This window comes from Durio zibethinus, chromosome 16 (assembly GCF_047325235.1).
Source record: "Durio zibethinus cultivar Kanyao isolate XHJ-2024 chromosome 16, ASM4732523v1, whole genome shotgun sequence".
NCBI classification, from domain to species: domain Eukaryota; kingdom Viridiplantae; phylum Streptophyta; class Magnoliopsida; order Malvales; family Malvaceae; genus Durio; species Durio zibethinus.
This window is the reverse complement of record NC_143177.1, coordinates 8,595,761-8,616,438: the sequence shown is the minus strand read 5'-3', so window position 1 is coordinate 8,616,438 and position 20,678 is coordinate 8,595,761. Positions and strand designations below refer to the sequence as shown.

Sequence of the window (20,678 nt, the reverse complement as noted above, 5' to 3'; positions counted from 1 at the left end):
GACCAAACAAATACATCCGTAAATTCTTAGAGCAAATCCTCTAACTATTGTCAATCAATAACAAAAAGTGAAGTGCCAATCTTGACTTATTTTTTATTTTCAGGATTACCCAAATTGACCAATTTGACTATTTCTTGATAAGGCTCAATGGATTTATCTTTCTGTTCAATTAACCTCATTAAATTCGGAGACAAAGTATATTCCTTAAAATCTTTCTCAGTATCAAGTTCATCGGTATTAATCAAATTTTCAGAGTTAAACCCCAGATCATTGTCATGATTATCTTCCCATTCATTTTGGGACCTGAAAGTTAATAGAATAGGAGGTATTGGCAAGAAATTTTGATGGTGGAATGAATGGAATGGAAAAAATGAACAAAACACATGCTCTTACTTTTATTGAAATAATGAAAAATAAAAAGCCTAAACTAAGATCCCATCCTAATGCTTTTGGGCATAAGCGATTAGGAGATGTGATTACATTGAAGAAAAATCAGAAACAATAGGTATTTGGATGACCCTTTAATTATGTAATTCATACCCTGGTAAGCAAGGGTAAACCATGGCTTCCTCATTTTGGCTTCCATCATCCACCATGTGAATGGATAACTTGGCAAAAGCTTCCTCCCATTTCGGTTCTTTTTTTGTGTCCTCTTTAGCTTTTGGAAACATGTATCCTCTAAGACTGAAAGTCTCATTTAAATGGAGGACAACTGCCGACTCATTCCTTGGCCTCCTACTAAGGCTTGATACTTCTTCCATCTCATAACCTAATCTTGCTCTATCACTATTATCCTCAAGTTTTGGGAATTCTCTCATCCCTTGAAGGTTTTTGCTTAGGCCAAACCCAATACTTCAACCTTTGTTAACCATTTGATTAATCATAATCCAACTGAATTTAAGCTCTTCACCTACTGCATTAATAGGTTCAAAGGATCTGTATGAGCACTCCAATGATTCTTTTACTACTTCTACATATGGGGCATTTAACTTCAAACCTAAACTTGCATTCTGTATGAGCACTCCAATGATTCTTCTACTACTTCTACATATGGGGCATTTAACTTCAAACCTAAACTTGCATTAAATCCTTTTCATGTATGTCTTTGACCTCATTTCTAAGCATATAAGATCAAACCCCAAAACTTTATACAATCTATGATAAGTCCACATTAGAACCAAAATCTTTAGCCTGCTACTCCCTAACCACTTATTTAGCAAATTTCTCAACTCTGCGTCTTTGTACCACCATCAAATTCTTAAACTCCTAGTTAATTTGTTGCCTAAAAATTATCTAAGAAAAAGAAATAGTTAGATCCTATCCCCATTTCATATGGAAAACTCTTTCTCTATTTATTTGAGAAACACATTATTGCCCTTGTGCCTTCAGAGCCTTTAAAGCCTCTGTACCTAAAATATTTTAACCCAAATGCAAAATGTGAATACCATGTTGGAAATATGGGGTGCTCCATTGAGAATTGTGAGGGTTTCAAACACAATGTGCAATCACTCAAATATGCAAAATGGTTCGATCCAACAACAGGGGGTTAAAAATTTAGGAATAATGAAAAAGGGATGGCATGATAATGAAAATAGATGGGATTTTTTTATTAAAGAGGGTCTTCAAGTGATAGGTTGTTAGGAAAATAAAATGCTTTGTGAATTTTTTTTGTTTAAAAAATGTTTCCTTTTATGTTAATATGGTGTTGTCTTTTTGAACTTGGAGTTATGAATTATGATTTGTCTTTAATTTTTACTCTTTTTTTTAATTTCCACACTTTTCACCATAAAACTTTGTCATTTGTGCATTCATTCATTCATTCATTCATCCATTTATGTATCTATTCAATAGAATGAAATTCTTGTATGCTCTAAAAAGAAGGAATTTTTTTGAAAATAATCCCTATGATTTCTTTTGAAGATGAAAAGAATATTGATTTGAAAGGAGAAATGGAAGAGATTATTGGGGAACTTTTTGCTTAAGAAAATGATCAACCTAATGGACCTAGCTTAGGACCCTTAAGGGAGGAATCATATAATCTAGATGAATAGAGGAGATATAGTCTCTTTGAAGAAAAGATTCAAGTTGCTGAAGGTGGGGATAAATCTTGTGATGCAAAAAAATCCTAGCTAGTTTCAAATGTGGTTATTCCACCTAAGTTCAAGGTTCCATGGTTTGAGAAATATAATGGAATTGGATGTCCTGAAACATATTTGGCTCAATATTGTCTCAAATGATTGGGTATACTGATGACAATAAGCTATTTATTTATGCCTTTCAAGAAAGTTTAACAGGGGTAATAGCCAATTGGTATTATAGTCTGAAAAGTAACCAAATTTGTACTTTGAGGGATTTATCTTTGGCATTCTTGAAGTGATACCAAAACTTGTTAGAGATGGCTCCAGACCATTTAGCCCTTCAAAACATGAGAAAGAACCCTAATAAGAGTTACAAAAATTATGTTGCTAGATGAAAAAAGGTTGCATCATAAGTCCAATGACTTTTAACTAATAGGTAGTTGAATTTCTTATTTATGGATACATTTCCTTCTCCTTATTATAATAAGTTGATTGGTAATACATCCTCAGAATTTACCGATTTGCTATTTGCTATAGGCAGAATCGAGGATAGGATAAAACGGGGAAGAATTATGGATGCCAATGTGGAAATTCATGGTGAAAGGCAAAGAAGTATTTCCAATGAATATGCTCAAAAGGCAATTATTGAAAGGCAAAATAAAAGAAACCTCATAATGATACAAGAAGATTTGGTTAATGATTATTCCTAATAGTCATTGTAGTATTCCCAATTGACACCTTGGGTTGGTAATTTTTCTCAACTATCTCATCTATGTGCTTTAGTTTCTTCACTACAAACATTCACAAAATAAAGGATCAACCCAAGCTATTCATAAAGCTGTAAGAGAAAAGAGTCAAGATGCATCATTCACTCATAATGTCTTATGCTAAGCTCTTCACCTTACTTGTCAAAAATTATATGATTTCCATTGTCTCTGCAAAACCTATAAAACCTCCTTACTTAAAGTGGTATGATCCTAATGCTATGTGTGAATTCCACGATGGGATCGATAGGCATTGCATAAAAGATTGTACTGCCTTCAAATATATAGTTTAGGCTTTGAACGATGTAGATCTTGCAAAGTTTAAAAAACTTGTTAGTAATTATGATGATTAATAGCATTAGAATTAAGGGTCAATGATGCTAAAATTGAAGTACCAAGTGGGAAACTTTTGATTTTATAAATTTGAATGTCATTACAATAGCACTATTGAGATGAGAATTTTTTGGGTTTATGTCTGAGTGTTTGTATTGAATGAATTAATGTTGTGCATCATAGCGTCTTATGGATTTATATTATCATTTGAGGTTTTTTTATTTCTTTTAAGTTTTGGACTTATAAGTTTTTTTTAAAAGAAAATTAGTAAAATGGGAAAATTATTGGATTTGAATAAAGCCCTACGTAGTTAAATACCAAGATTTTAGAAAGGGAAATGCCTTAGAAAAAAAGAGATAAGAAAAAAAAAAGAAAAAAGTAAAAAAAAGAAAAAGGGTAAAAGTTTTATGATAAAATAAAAAAGTCTTGAATGAGTTGGTAATCACCATTAAGAATTTCTCAAATACCTAAACACCATTTCTTAAATCATTCAATTGATTCCATCCATAAGCCATAACCTTTCAAAAGTTATGAATTTGAATTCGTGAATCTTGCCCTCACTTGATAATGTTATGATATTAAAGGGTGCTAATTTTTTCTAGGCAATGAACAATGAAACAGTCAATTTAAAGAAAATGTGGTTCCTAGAAGATCAGACATATATGAACTTTTTAAGAATTCAGATGTGATAATTTTATGTGTCAATGTTCTGTTGTAGCTCCAAAAATTTCCAAAGTCAAAGCCATCATAAGTATATAGTGACCTTAAACATACCAACCTTTAGCTCATTACTCCAAAGTTGTCCTAGTCTAGTGTCTTAGGGGCACGTTGATCAGAAAAGAAAGACCTCATTGCCCTTTAAGACAACTTGATTTATGATCAACCCATTTGTTCCTTTTTTGTGGAGTGATATGAATCATTTGACACCTTGAATAGATTTATTCCACATAAGTCTCTTTCTTGTAATAACTTTAATTGAGGGTAGTTTGTTAAAATGGGGCATCTTACATGAATCACACTACTGGAAAAGTGAATTTATGTTTGAATTATGGAGGGCATTACAAAACAAAAAACAAAAAAAAAATAATAATAAGAGAAGAACAAAAAAAGAGAAAAAAGAAATAAAAAGTAAATAAAAATGGAGAAAAAAAATTTTGTTATGACATCATCACTTAGAAAATTCAAATAAATCCAAATAAAAACCTAACAAATCAAAAAAAAATGGAAAAAAAATAAGGAAAAAACCCAAAGCCAAAATGAAAAGGCAAAAAAAAAAAGTCAAGAAAGCCAAAATCCCAAAAAAGAAAAAATAAAAAGAAAAAGAGAACCTTTGGAAATGAAAAACCTTTCTTCAAGTTCAATATTCCTAAAAGAACTGTTCTTTAATTTAAGAGATCACGCTTGAAATGACAAATGGTCATCTTTCATCATCCCTTCACAAATGTAGAAATTTATGCTTTATTATCCATTTGAGTTTGCTAAATTTTTTTTCACAAATATAATTAAAGATCACCCTCTGCATTTGGGGTAAAAAGGATGCATTTAAGGGTTAAGAATAGTGGTATCCAAAAAGAAATCTTGTATATTAAGGGTAAAGGCTTAATATAAAAGTTCCTAAAGTTTTGAATCCACTTAGCAAAAATGAAAAGAAAAAAATGAAGAGAAAAAAAAAAGAAAAAAGAAAATAAATAAATAAATAAATAAATAAGAAGAAAGAAATAAAATGGAATGAATGGTAGAAAGCACAAGAAAATGAAAGGGAATATACGCAGAATGAATCTTTCAAGTGAAAGAATGATCCTTAGTTTTAATTACCCTTAAACATTTGTTTTGGGCGTATCCATCCCTTTCTATGAAAACCCTAAACCTCGGCCTACTTACATCTTATAAGAAGTCCATATTCGATCAAACATAGATACTAAAAAATTAAAGAGTTTTTCTTTGGAAAAATGGCCATAAAACCCATGAAACCCATGAATCTTTTGGTCCCTTCTTATTTTCTAATTTCTTGTTTGGAATACTATCCTTTTTTGGATAAGTTTGAATTCTTAAATGTATGGTGTAAAAATTAAAATAGTAAAAAAAAATAAAAAAAATAAGTGTGGCTCTAGGGTGAAAACCTTACAAGAAGGCAATCTAGAGCAAACCTTAAAGGCCACTCCTAATGCTAAGTGAGATGAATGCTAAACAAAGATAAGCCAGACTTGTTGAAAAATTCAAATAATCAAAGTCCCAGAACTTTGAGAAGGGTTGATTTCAAAAATCTTAGCTTTTTTACATTCCCAAATAACTTTTCAAAATTTTAAACCCTTATAGCTAACCTTGACATATATTAAAATGTCATATTTGGAGATTAAAGGAAGTGTGGAATATTTTTGGTTTTTAAGAGATTCATGTTTTTAAAAAAACTTATATTTCATTTGTGAGCCTGCATGGAAACAATGTCTTTTTTATCCCTTTCAAGTGATGAAACTCTTTTGAATGAACAATAACCTTAATGTGCTAAACCATTCAATCCATTTGGAAATAAAATTTTTACTTCTTTCATTTCTTATAGGGATTGCCAATTCCCGATAAAAAACTTAAGCCCAGTATAGCTAGAAACTTATGAAAATTTAAGCTTAGTTTAGTTAGCATCCAAATTTTAAACCTAGTTTAGTTGGCACAAAAGCTTAGATTTGTTGGCACATAAGCCCGGTTTCGTTGGCATGTAAGTCTGGTCTAGTTAGCATGCAATCTCAAATTAGTTGGTGCATAAACCCAGATTAGCTGAAAAAGTATACACCATTTTTATCCTTTTTAAGTGGCGAAGTCCTTTTGAATCAACAAAAATCTTCTAGTGCAAAACCATCTAATTCATTGGGAAAGAAAATTCTTTCCTCTTTCATTTTTAATTGGGATCACCAATTCTCGAGAAAAATTTAAGTCTAGTTTTTCTAGCACCCAAGCTTTAAGCCTAAATTATCCAATTCCCAATGAAAATTTAAGCCCAACTTAGCTAACATCCCATAAAAATTTAAGTCCATTTTAGTTGGCACCCAAGTTTTAAACCTAATTTAATTGGCACTCAAGTTTTATGCCTAGTTTAGCTGGCACCCAGGTTTTAAGCCCAAATTATTTTACGCCAAATAAAGATTTAAGCCCAGTTTAGCTAGCACCCAATGAAAATTTAAGTCTAGATTATTTAGCACCAATGAAAATTTAAATCTAACTTAACTGGCATGTAAGCCCAGATTAGCTAGCATCTATAAAAATTTCAGCTAGTTTAATTGGCACGTAAGCCCAGATTAGCAGTCACCTCACTTGACTTGCAGTTTAATCCTGATCACATTATTTGACTTGTAATTTAGTCTCGATCACTTCATTCGACATACAGTTTAATCTCGATCATCTTTATCTTTCAACTCACGATTTAATCATGGTCGTCTTAAAGAAAAAGGCAAAACAAAAAAAACAAAAAAGAAAAGAAGAAAAACTTTTCCTATGAAGTAGCATCCAAACAAAATTGTTGTCTATATCTTTACATTATTCATGATCCTCATAAATACATAAAGAGGGGTAGCTATAACACATAATTTTGTCCGAAATATTTTATCATTTTAAACCAAGTTTGATTTTGTAGTTGGGTCTCAATCATCAATTTTTCGGATCCATTAACGAACCATTTTTAAATGCTCAAGGATGAGGCCCAAAATGAACCCAATAGTGAAGCTCATTGCATTGGCTTGAATAATATCCAAAATAACTGAATAGAAAGCCCGATAAAAGCCCATCCTTAAAGCCCATTAATGGGCCATTGTTAGCCATAAAAAATATATAAAAACTATAAATAATAATAATAATAATAAAATTAATTATTTAAAGCCCAAAATAAAATTTTGAGGGCCAATTAAAGCTAAAATAAAACAAATGCAAGAATCCCAAAATTATCCCAAAAATCATAGCCCAAATGGGCCATTCGGCTTTAGCTTTGTTTGGGGGCTAAACTCATGTAAAGAAAAGAGGAATCTAGCCAAACCATGCATGATCTACATGAGGCTAAAAGCCATGTGAAGAAATTAAAAATTGAAGGAAGGTTGTGGCTTAAGAATGTGGGTGCATGGGTATGAAAAAGAAACTGAAAAACAAACAAACAGAAGAAAAACGTGAACAGCAACCCAAACAAGGAAAAACGGCAGAACAAACAAACAGAAACTGGCAGCAGGCAAAGAAAAAGGAAGGAAAGAAAAGCACGGGAGGGGGAAGGCATTCGTAGAAAAGAAAAAGGAGAAGGACCAAAAGAGCACAAAAAGAAAGAGAGGAGGAAACGGGGAAACAAGGAGGAAGGAAGAGCAGCAAAGGAGAAGAAAAAACAGAAACGGTGACAGGGGGAAGCGGCTGAAAAGCTAAAAAACTGGCAGCAAGCGTGAGGGATTCAGCCGCTGAATTTCAGCTTTATTTCTTTGTTGGTCGACCACTGAATTTCAGTCGCTGTTTGTGATGGTGGAATAGCCATTTGTTGCCTTTAGGGATCCAAGAAATTTTTAAGAAGATAAAACAGGGAACGTTTTAGGGAACTTGTTAAAAAAAAAACTGTTTTTCATGGGGAATTCGGTTATGTTTTCTGGATGCTTAAAGAGGTTTGAAACGTCATGGTCTGTGACTCATGTCTTTGTTTTCCTAGTTCCTTGTTTTTCCATTTTTTAAAAATAAAATAAAATATAATAAAAACTTCATGAATGTCCAAGGAATAGGAATTAATAAAAAAAAAAAAACCGTTCAAAGCTATAGGGGTTAAGGGGCCAATACATTATTTATTTATAAATAAATTTTTTGTATGAGGCGTAAGATTGTTTGTTCACAATAATATTTATTTTCATGCATATTTCATATCACTCATGTTCGAGCACATTTCTTTAGTATTGATTAAATTTAATTACAATTTAAATCCTATACTTTTTTTTCTTTATTGGTTGAATTTTTATGTTTATGTTAATTTTATGCAATTTAATCTTTCATGCTCTAATTTATTTTTAATGCAATTCATCTCTAGGCACTTTAAATTTTAAAAGAAAATAAAAAGACAATAATAATAATAATAATAATAAGTTTTTTCTTAAAAAATAAAATAAAAATCCTTAAGATCCATACTTAGATGGTGAAGGTAAAAACAATTATAATTTCACCTAAATGTCGAAAAATTATTAAATATTAAAAATAAAAATAATAAAAGATTAATAAATAATAAGTATAATGAAATTTTAATAAAAAAAATATTAAAATATAAATATTCATTTTTTAAAGAAACTATGAAAAGACGAGCTTGCTTCAAAAATTTGTCTAGATGTTAGAGATTTTTTAAAGAGGTTCACAAATTCCTAAAACCTAGAGCAAATCCCTAAACGAAACCTTAAATCATAGGTGAATCCTTAGACTCTAGGTGAGACCCTAAATTATAAGTGAAATCTCAAAACCCTATGTGAAACCTTAAAATGAAACTAAAACCCTTTTGTGAAACTTAAAACCTTAAAATAAAACCATAAAATAAAATCTTAGAATAAGTGAAACTTTAAACCCTAAAATGAAGCCTAAACCTTAATCCATTCAAAACCCGAGACCATTCCAAAATTCAAGGATTTATATGAAAATCTTTTTGTGAAATAATTTTTCCTAAATACCGCCTAAATAATAGAATATTTAGGAAATTTTATTTCATTAAGAATTTTTATATATTTTCATAATTTAAAATAATAAAATTAAATAAAGAATGAAAATAAAGTGGGACCTTAAATATAAAAAATCACACTCAAACTCTACTTTGAGGTTGGAGAGTCCAGGTGGCCTTTTTTATATTTAAAGACCGATCTTAAATTTGTATCTCATTGTCACTTATAACACACATTTACCTCCATATTTGCATTTATTATTTATATATATGTTTATTTTAATTGTTAATATTTATGGTTAGCTATTTGATAATTTAATTTTTTTTAAAAAAATTAATTTCAAAAATAAATAAATAATCTAACATAATTTCTTGGGAATATAAGTTTTTGTACTCTACTTAGATGCTAGAGAGTCACTAATAATTATCATTTTCAAAGAATATTATTTTTATTTTCAAGGAAATGTTATGGTAAATCATAAACAAAAAAGATTATCTTCAAATTTTGTTTTTATGTCAAGGATTTTAAGGTATTTCTTTAATTTAGAGGTTTTCACAATATTTCTAAATAAAGATCTTTAAATAATTTTATTTCTAAAAAATGAAGGGAATTATAATTAAATTTCCTGTAAAGACTATTTTTGTCCAAAGTTATAAGTAATGCATGATTAATTAGTACCAATTTCATGAGTGCTATGGGGATATTAATCGTTTCTCACACGTAACTGACTTCCAAACCTAATCCTATTTTTATAGATCAAAATTATCTTTTAATAAACTTTAAACTTGTTTTATTGTTTTATTAAAAAGTTAAGATTTTTGGGTGGCCAATTACATTGTAAAAAAGATTAGTGGTGACGCTTTGTGTTTTTTCGATTTTAAATGTTCACATCTAAAGTCAAGTCATCGGATCGATATGTTATGACAGTAGCAAATCACGAAAGGTAATTGGGAGCAATCATTGCATGAAAACATGATAATCATTACTTTTCATCCCATAAAACTTGTAATCAACCATGTTTACACATCGAACAATGTTAGATGCTAAAACATCAAGAAGTCTTAATTGTTTAACCTATGCATAAACATCTTTTTTTTGGTTTTTACTTAAAATGTAAGAAGTTTTATGCATGAAAAATATTCCATTCATTTCAACCAATTCCAACTTGGATCACTTGCAATAAGATCTAGTCTAGCCTTTATGTTGTCTTTAGGTTTACCCTTAACATGCATCATTGTGTTAAAAACATTGTTAAAGACATTACGCTTAATATGCATCACATCAAGATTGTGCTTAATCAAATTAGTATGCCAATAGAGTAACTTCCAAAATATACTTTTCTTCACCCAATTATGACTTTCTCCTAAATCATCTAACTTCTTATCACTACATTTCGTGCCAAATATTCAAGAAAGCTATCTAACTAAACCAAAATTTCTTTACCTAATAATGAAACAATAAGGGAGTCATGCTTAATTGTTTTTTGAAATTTATCTCTTTGGCTTTGAAAATGATGATTAAGAGACAAAAACTAACAATGACAATTGAAAAAGTTTGGTTTTTTATCATGAGCCAATCAAAAAGACTTTCTTGTCCCATGAACAAGGACATGATAAGTTTATAGGTGCTCCAGCTAGACAACATGCCATATGCAAAAAAACCATTAGTTGTCCATAAAATAGCTGTCTTCAAATGAAAATTTTGTTTATTATAAGTATCATAAGTCATAACACCATTCAACCATAATATTTTTAACTCATCTATTAAAAGTATCAAGAAAATATCTATATTTTTTACTTGGACTACTCTTTCTTAGAATGACCATATTCAATAAGATATATTATCATTTCATGGTAGCAAATTGTATACCACTATTATTATTAGCTAACAAGAGTGGTTTCGCACTTGAACTAAATGGACAAAAACCATTAGCACATAATCCTAATTGTACATTTTGAAGTTCAAGTGCAAACGATTTATGGTTGTGATTGAAATGTTCCCAAGTTTCACCATCAATAAGATGTCAAAACACACCATCATGACTTTGGTTATAAGCATGCCATGTCATATATTAAGTATAAAGTCTTTGAAGTCTTGATATCAGTAGCATATAATGTAAGATTTTATAAGGAATTTTTTTTCTTCTTAAAACCAAACTTATTCTTATATATCAAGGATTACCACAAACCAAATAATATGTCAAATTTGTTGTTTTCTTATAAAATAATATGCAATTGTTTTCACATACATGAATTTTCTTATAAGTAAGTCCTAGCTTTTTCATCTTTTTTTTTTTCATTTAGTAGAAGTTTTCTAGTAATATATCATCCGTTGACAACATATGCTTCACTATGCTTATCAGACGATCAAAACATGACTCATGTTAAACTTTGATTTATAATTTACAATTTAAAAGTTGTAACATAGCAGGGAGGATCGTGTTCTTCATACAACCTGACTATAATGGTTCATCTGTATCATTCAAAGAAGAATAGAAGTTTGCCGCGCTTACACTTAGATCATCCTCATCAATTTTTGCCTCGCTAGTATATGAACCATTCACCCTAAAATAAGGATAGACAACATCCATAACTATTCTAATATACGAATTTTCTATTCTCACTTCACTCATTGGTTTAAAGGTATCTCTGTTTATTAATGGTTATCCTATTTTTAACTCCATATGTGAGACCCAACTCATACAACCAAAAGTAAACCCTTTATAATAAAGGTGCTTATGAAGAGCATCCACTTTTAAAAACCTTTTATTCTCACATTTGGCATAAGGACACCTAATTTTCCTATCACTTACAAAGTATGGTTGAGAATAAACATATCCAAAGTATTTCCTCCACCCCATCACAAAAGTTTTGACTAATGTATCTATTTACATCTAAATGAGAGTACATCTAAGAGTGATCTTTATTCATTTTTTTCAACCCTAATCGAATCACCATAACGATAAAAAAAAATAACTCTTAGTATATTAAATTAAAATATAAGCTATTAAAGTCCTATAAAATGTTTAACCTTTTTATTGGTTAACCATATAAGCAATTATTGTTATACTAAACAAAATTATCTAAATGATAATATGAGGTAATTATTGGTATACTTTAACAAATAGTCCATTAATGGCACAAAAAGTCTTACAAAAATTGATCATGCATACTACAAAACAATACTTTCACAACAATATATTGTTGGTTTTAATGATTGAAGAATACCTTTGATTTGGGTTTCTCAGTGCAGTTTGAGGTGTTGCAAGAGATTTTTTATGAGACACTTCGACATATAGAACTTGTTCTACTTTCAAAGTCAATGTAATGGGAAATAATAAAAGTTAATATCATGAAAATAAATAAAAAAGCATATTCATTATAAAATATACATCCATTTTAAACCTACATTTAAAACACACATTTATGGTTAGATTGTAAAAAAGAAAAAAAAAATTGATGCTCCCCTCAATGCCATATAAATGTATAATAATCTTAATCCATAATCGAGTGGTAAAAAATAAAAAAAAAAGTTTTGGATATTTTATCCCCAAAAAGACTACTACTTCATATGATAATCTTATTTATATGGGAAAGTTAAAACCAAACTCCATTTTGTCTACAATAAATAAAATATTTAAATTACAAAAATAGTCATTACAAAATATTTTTCATATACTGACACTTGGTTATACTGATGGTCAAATTTTGTCAGTAAAAGAGACTTTTACTAACGGATTTTTAATACCGTTAGAATATACCACACTTATACCAATACTTTATTTAATTATCAGTATAAATAAACTTTTTCTAATGATATATGACTATCTATCAGTATAAATATATTATATAATGACGGTTATTAATGTAATCGTTAGTATAAACTCAAAACAAAAAAAATCATTGGCTTATAAAAAATTGAATGGGATTATTGAAGGTATTTTTCATCAAAAACGCCTTCAATAGTCTATTCAAATTTTGGAGAGGGATTATTGAAAGGCTTTTTCGACCAAAACACCTTCAATAATCTATACAAAAATTTTTTTATATGAATTATTTACTAATGGTTAAATTTTGTCAGTAAAAAAAACTTTTACTAATGGTTTTTTAATACCGTCAGAACATACCATACCTATACCATTACTTTATTTAACCATCGGTATAAATAAACTTTTTCTGACAATATATGACTATCCGTCAATATAAATATGTTATATACTGATGGTTATTAACGTAACTGTCAGTATAGGCTTAAAACAAAAAAATTATTGGCTTACAAAAAATTGAATAAGATTATTGAAGGCGTTTTTAGCAAAAAACGCTTTCAATAATCCATTCAAAAAAATTTGGAGAGGGAATATTGAAGGCGTTTTCGGCAAAAGATGCCTTCAATAATCCATACAAAAAAATTTGAAGGTATTACTAAATGTGTTTTTATCCAAAAATGCCTTCAATAATCCAAACAAAAAATTTTGTTGAAGAGATTATTGAAGGCATTTTTGGCTAAATACGCCTTCAATAATCTTTTCAACAAAATTTGGAAGGGGTTTCTAAAGGTGTTTTTGCCTAAAAACACCTTCAATAAGCCTTTATAAAAATTTATTGAAAGGATTATTAAAGATATTTTTTGCTAAAATTACCTTCAATAATCCCTCATAAAAATTTATTGAGGGGATTATTAGCCAAAAAAGCTTTTAATAGTCCCTTCAACAAAATTTAGAAGAGATTAATAAAGGCATTTTTGACCAAAAATACCTTCAATAATCTCTCATAAAAATTTATTGAGAGGATTATTCGAGACATTTTTTACTAGAAACACCTTGAATAACTCGATTGAATTTTTTGTAAGGGATTATTTGAGGTGTTTTAGACAAAAAAACGTCTTGAATAATAATAAAAAAATGATGAGCTTATGAATTTAAATATTTTTCTTTACCTCAACCTCCCACCAACTCTCTCCACCTCGCATCGACTCAACAAAATTAAACCCATCGGCACCCATTTTGTTTTAGAGCCAAATTAAAGTTGAAGCGTTAAGACTCTCATCATTTTTTAAAGATATTTTTCATTTTTTGCATTTTAATTTTGTGTCATCGAGCATGCCCTTTTTTGTATTTTTTTGCTATATTGGATGAATCTAGACTTAGTTTTTGTCACCTCAAAAAGTAGATGACGGCTTAAAAATGTTATTAGCAACACTATTTTTGTTAATGGAATAGCTTTAATATAAAAAATAAATGAAAACTTCATCTATTCCACTGTGGATTGGTGGCCTTTTGATGAATGTGACTATGGAACATATAGCTGGGGAAGAGTTTCTCTTCTTAATTTAGTAAGCAACTTATCCTTAGGCCTCTCGGATAAAAACATCACAGAAAAAATATTCTTTCTGAAATTTTAATGCTTGTGTCGCTTTTACAAGAATTTATTAAATAACAATCTGGCTGATCAGGAAATGAATTGTGTGGCTCCGACATTGGAACAAGAGTTACAGCAGATCAATATGCATCTTATATGAACAATCTTCAAAACATTATTCAGAATATATATAGAGGATTCGAGGTTCAGCCATTAGTAATAGCACCAAGAAGATTCTTTGATGCAAACTTTGAACATCATGCTTGTAGACATTTAATCATAGATATTAATGTTTTTTTTTTATTTGGTACAATGATGTTAGTTCTTGAGTTATTTTAAATTTATGGATTATAAAACAATTTGGTTGTTGTTTTATTTCAAATATTATTAAATATTTTTACTTTTTTGTGTATTTTTACTTTATATGAAATCATATCATATTGTGATTATAAATAAATAAATATTAATAATTAAAAATATAATTTTAAAAAAAGTTTTTACTAATGCTTTAAAATTTATACCTAACGCTTTAAAACATATGAGTATTAACCGTCAGTATAGGCAAAAAAATTAAAACATACAAGTTTATATTGACGGGTGTTAATCATCGATAAAAGATATAACAGTAGAACACATAATATATGCTATATCGACAAATATATATTTACTTACGATTTTGAATTGTAGATATATCTCTGTAAGCTATTTTGATACTTTTAAAACTATTAGTATAAATTTAAACTGACAAATGATACATTAATAATTAAAAATTTATCAAAATATACATTTTGACCGTCAAGATAAGATTTACGATGCTATACTAATAGATTTTGAGGTTTTATTAACTTTTTTTTAGTGTCACTATATGTCAAATTTTTTGCAATGAGTCTTATGAGTAATTTATATTTTTATATTATTATACATTATTACCATGGCAACCAACATAGGTGAAATAGAGGGGATGGAAGTCACGTGACATGGAATCAATGCTAATTTTATTTTTGGTAAATTATACTATTATTGCTGGTTGGCTGCATTTATGTGCTTAATTCTTTTTGGATAATTTGAGTTTTGACCCTCAAGTGCTAATTGAATTATTATTTATATAAATATTTTTATTAAATATAAGAATAATTTATTTGATGAATTTTCATGTACATATATTAAGAATATATATTATTTAATATAATAATTTTAAAAAGTGTGCTTAAAACTTCCGTTAGCAAAATTTTTTACTTATAGTGCCTTCTTCAAGTCATCACCCACACGATGAACAATTTGGGCAAATTTTCAAAGTACAAAAAAGCCAAAAAAAAATTATATAATGAAAGGAATTCCCTTCAAATATTTATCGACGGTCGAGATTACCCATGATGGAAAACAGTCGAGAAGAGCCTTTGGTGGTGGAGCACGATCGAGGAGAGGACCGGACGTTGGAGAACAGTCAGTGACCTGGAAGCACAGTATTATCAGTTGAAGAGGTGCAGCGGAGAAGGGGAGAGAGAGAGAGAGAATGTTTAGGGATTTGAAAATGGGGAATTTGGAGTTTCATGATTCAGGAATTGGGGGTTTTAATTTTTTTTTCAATTTCCGGATTTGAAAATTTCGTCAGTAATCGTCCATTTTTAAGTTTTTCTAAAATGTTTTTATGAACCAAAAATTTTGTTAGTAATTTTTGTGTCAAATTTTTACTTATGAATTATTTATGGATTATCAACAAAATAAAATCTGTTGACATTTCATCAATGATTTTAAAAATTCTTTATAATTATATTTGTTGATATTTTATTAATAATTCGTTAATATCAATAAAATTTTTTTTATTGATAATTATCAATAAAAAATTTTTTTAATAAAATTTCATCGATTATAAAATAATTTATGATAGTGATAGCCAAAAGGGATTAAAAGCGAGGAAGTACCAAATGACAATTAATCATTAAAACACTTCTTTTATTTGTCATAATTGATACAATTAACTCTGACAACATTTTCTTTCCGTTGCCAAAAATCCACAAACAAATTAACTAATGATCTTGAAACCATCCAAGTCAGCAGACAGGGAAGCTTTTGGACTTTGGGCCAAGAAAAAAAAAAGAAGAAAGAAAACAAAAAAGAGAACCTTGGTAGCGACCCACCAATGCATGGAATAACAAATATATCATATGCCAATAACATATCCAAAATGAATAACGATGGATTTACTTGCAATGTAATCTTGGGTTGAGCTTTCCAAAATATGATAAAAGCTCATTAGAAACCAAATTCAAATTGCAACCCAAAATGGGGATGGAAACTATATCACTTTTCAATTGATGGCTTATAAACTTGGAGGGAAATGGGCATGGTGCCAAGCTATCGTCAGACCTAGTTGGGCATGGTGCCAAGCTAGTTGGCCTTGGTCCCCTGGCATATTCTTCTCCATATATATCTTTTCAAATAAGAATTTTTCTCTATCTCTAAAATGACAACACCATGACTTGTGGTCTAGAAACCATCGTACCATTCTACGGTGGAGCTTCTGCAACATTAGGAGGTTTGTTGAGCTTTTCAATAAGGGACAAACACTTTAGATGAATAGGCCATATGCATGAGAATGATATTTTCAAGTGTGGCCTTGGCTTCTATTTCTGAGAAACAGAGAGAAAGACCCAGTACTAGTTGCTAGAGCAAACTACTTTATTTTATTTTATTTACAATTATTATTATTGTTATTATTATTATTTGCGTTTTGGCTCCTCTGCTACTTGCAGCACCACCGTCTTGATGGAACCAGCTCAAGCTGTGACTAGTAATGGCATTGGTAGCTATGACTACGACATTATCAGTTGGTTCAATAGTATATCGGAGAACGCCGCCGTGGTTCAGAGGGAGACACTTGGCCGGATTCTTGAACTGAATTATGGTGTGGACTACCTGAAAAAATGGTTTGGGGACATTAAAATCCAAGAGACGGATGTATGTGCATTAGAATCTCTTTACACCTCTTTAGTGCCTCTAGCCTCTCATGCAGATTTGGAGCCTTTTATTCAACGAATTGCAGATGGAGACACAGCTCCTATTCTCACCCAACAACCTATAACCACTCTCTCTCTAAGGTACGCATAACTGTTTCACTTTTCCTGTTCTTTTCTACTGATTTTTTTTTTATCGGGTCTTCATTATCCTATAAAGTCATCTTTTAGATTTAGCATGTGAAGAAACGAACCAGAAGATGGAATATATGATGACTCATGCGTTCGATTCGCCACAAGAGAAACCTCTCATTTGGAACCAAAGTTGAAGTATTCGTATCTCCCTGTCGTGTTGATTTGAAATAAAATCAATCCCTCGTTTTTTTTCATTTTTCCCCCGTATTTTAAAAATCACTACTGTTCTCATAATCTAATTTCTTGATGATTTTCAAATGGTTTTATTTTTGTTCATTATGGCTTTTTGGTTTGCAGCTCCGGTACCACAGAAGGGAGACAGAAGTTCATACCCTTTACCCGCCATAGCTCCCAGACTACTTTGAAGATTTTCAGGTTGGCAGCAGCTTATAGATCAAGGTCATCCCTCCTAATTCTCTCAATCAAATCCATAGTCAAATTTCTTTTCAACCATCAAATATATGGTCTCTTTCACCATAGAGCTCTACCCACGTTTTAATTAATCTGTTCAGTTCAGTCGTCCGTATAACTTTACCTCTCTTTATGTCAGCTAGCAGGATAAAGTCGTTTTTCTTTGGTTATGTGCTGATTCCTTTCTCTTTATTTTACAGGGTTTATCCAACAAGAGCCGGAGGAAGAATCTTGGAGTTCATATATAGCAGCAAACAGTTTAAAACAAAGGGAGGATTAACAGCAGGAACAGCAACAACCCACTATTTCGCTAGTGAAGAATTCAAAATCAAACAAGAGAAGACAAAGTCATTCACTTGCAGCCCACAGGAAGTTATTTCTGGTGGAGACTACAAACAAACTACTTATTGTCATCTCCTACTTGGCCTCTTCTTCTGTGATCAAGTTGAGTTCATCACCTCAACGTTTGCTTATAGCATAGTCCAGGCCTTTGCCTCGTTTGAAGAGCACTGGAAGGAAATATGCAATGATATCAAAGAAGGCACTCTTAGCACAAGAATAACTTTGCCGACGATGCGAAAAGCCGTGTTGGATATAATTTCTCCTGACCCATCTTTGGCTTCACAGATTGAAGCAATATGCGAAGAGTCACAAGCTTCAGACTGGAACAGCTTGATTCCTAAGCTGTGGTCAAATGCAAAGTATGTCTACTCTATAATGACGGGCTCAATGCAACCATATTTGAAAAAGCTAAGGCATTATGCTGGTTCCTTACCGCTAGTGAGTGCTGACTACGGGTCAACTGAGAGTTGGATTGGTGTGAATTTGGATCCTTCTTTGCCCCCTGAGGATGTCACTTTTGCTGTAATGCCCACTTTTTCTTATTTCGAGTTTATACCCCTCTACAGACAGAACCAAGACTTGACTTCAGGCACTGTTGACTTCATAGAAGATGAACCAGTTCCACTCTCCCAAGTCAAGGTTGGACAAGAATATGAGATTGTCCTTACTACTTTTACTGGTAAACTTTTTTTCTATCTCTACATTTCCCACTATCGTAATTAATTTGAGTTTCAGTTTCAACGAAAATTTAATGTTCCCTACTTATTTATTCATTTAGTCTCCATTATGCAAGTTTAATTTGCATGTTCAAATTTCAATAATCTCGATGTATAACATGACTGTTACATCCAAGTCAGAGTTTTTAGGGCTTTGATCATTGAACTTTTGATCAACCTAGGGAGAACCGACAACTTATCCTAGTACATAAGATTACCCTCTTCTTTTTTATAGTAGATTCATTGCAGTACCATTGCCGTATTATCCTACAACAGGCCAAAATTTGATTTGCAAAAGTAAATGCAAATAAACCTTGGATAAATCTAATCCCTTTCAGCGATATACTATTATATCCACTAGTAGAATTTGGGAAAGTTAGTCTGGAATGGAGGATAGCTCAATTCGGAACAAAAACATCATGCTTTAAGTGTTATTGCTTATTCTAGTAAGGTTTGTGTGGTTCTCAGAGATGACAGCTCATTTGTTGGGCTTTTCCTTCAAGATCGTAAAATATCTTGTTTCACTTGCATTGTTTGGCAGGGCTTTACAGATATCGACTAGGAGATGTGGTGGAAGTGGCTGGATTTCATAACGGGACCCCAAAGTTGAACTTTATATGCAGGAGAAAGCTAATATTAACTGTTAACATTGACAAGAACACTGAAAAGGACCTTCAGCTAGTGGTAGAAAGAGGGTCTCAGCTGCTAAGCAAGTATGGAGCAGAGCTGGTTGATTTCACGAGCCATGCCGATGTGTTGCATCAACCAGGGCACTACATAATTTATTGGGAGATCAAAGGAGAAGTGGAGGAGAGGGTGCTGGGTGAGTGCTGTTGCGAAATGGATGCTTCTTTTGTGGATCACGGCTATGTTGTATCAAGGAGAACCAACTCAATTGGACCTTTGGAGCTTTGCATTGTTGAAAGAGGGACTTTCAAGAAGATTTTGGATTATTTCATAGGGAATGGGGCGGCACTTAGTCAATTCAAGACACCAAGGTGCACCAGCAACCAGATGCTCCTTAGAACCCTTAATCTTTGCATCATTAAGAGGTTCCGCAGCACGGCTTACGTTTAAGTGTTAACAATTAATAACAAACAGGTTTATGTTTCGTCCGTCTATCGGTTACCTCTAATTAGAGTACATTTTTATAACCAAGTGTTCTAAATTTGAGATACTCCTTTCTTTATCCCTTTATCAAATAACAATTCATGTTTCAGGTGTAACAGAAAAAAAATGTTTTAAAAATTTTGAGTTTAGGTTAAATGCTTTTTCTTTTGGCAGCGTTTAAGAAGATCGCCATTATTTCCCTATTTGCTTAATGAAAATTGTTACTGTTCACGAGGAGATGATCTCACGTCGTTGATCTCGTAAATGTTTTAAGATGATCATCATTTTTGTGCACAAAATTATGCCAGAGGCAGAAAGAAACAATTAGGATTTGTTATTATACACAACGTGAGATGTCATATATAATCTTGTAAATATTTAAGGATTAGATGAGCGGAATGCACCATTTGCATAACATAAGTGATCAAACCCGAGTTTTAGTATAATTGATTATGTAATCACTTTTAAAAGTTGGCATTTAATGAGATTTAAATTTCAGTATCTGTAACTTATTTTTCAATCTCCAAACCATGATCGCTTTCAGAAAAAATGAACTCTACCATTGCCTATCCATTATCCAGTGAATATATATGATCATCTAATGAAAAACAAAATTCATGGTGAAATAAAATCCCTCTTCTTTATTCTTGATTTTATTATTTCAAAAAGGAAAAGAGTACTATATGTTTTCAGTCATACACCAAATAAATCATATATGTTTTGATTGTTGAATGATAATGCCTTCAGATTATGAAATGGTGACTTGGTGGTAT

The 20,678-nt window shown here is 30.9% G+C and overlaps 1 protein-coding gene across 4 annotated transcripts; it reads left to right on the top strand.

Annotated features, from left to right (window-relative positions):
* The first annotated feature begins 16,632 nt into the window (after nt 1-16,632).
* LOC111298460 (indole-3-acetic acid-amido synthetase GH3.10-like) lies at nt 16,633-20,061 on the top strand. Of its 4 annotated transcripts, none has more exons than XM_089745261.1 (5): nt 16,633-16,713; nt 16,931-17,275; nt 17,624-17,725; nt 17,938-18,758; nt 19,337-20,061. In XM_089745261.1, the coding sequence occupies exons 2-5, from the start codon at nt 16,944-16,946 to the stop codon at nt 19,870-19,872; spliced, it is 1,791 nt and encodes a 596-aa protein (XP_089601387.1). In that variant the 5' UTR covers nt 16,633-16,713; nt 16,931-16,943; the 3' UTR covers nt 19,873-20,061. The 4 variants fall into 4 exon arrangements, with proteins under 4 accessions (XP_089601387.1, XP_022748903.2, XP_022748902.2 ...); XM_022893168.2 differs by having other exon boundaries at nt 16,633-16,831; XM_022893167.2 differs by having other exon boundaries at nt 16,633-17,275.
* The last annotated feature ends 617 nt before the right edge of the window (nt 20,062-20,678 follow it).

Excerpts from the sequence above, each read along its gene's own strand:
- LOC111298460 (XM_089745261.1), top strand. The coding sequence starts at position 16,944 with ATGGAACCAGCTCAAGCTGTGACTAGTAATGGCATTGGTAGCTATGAC. Across the intron at positions 17,276-17,623 it reads ATAACCACTCTCTCTCTAAG|CTCCGGTACCACAGAAGGGA; the intron begins GTACGCATAACT and ends TTTGGTTTGCAG. Across the intron at positions 17,726-17,937 it reads GCAGCAGCTTATAGATCAAG|GGTTTATCCAACAAGAGCCG; the intron begins GTCATCCCTCCT and ends TTTATTTTACAG.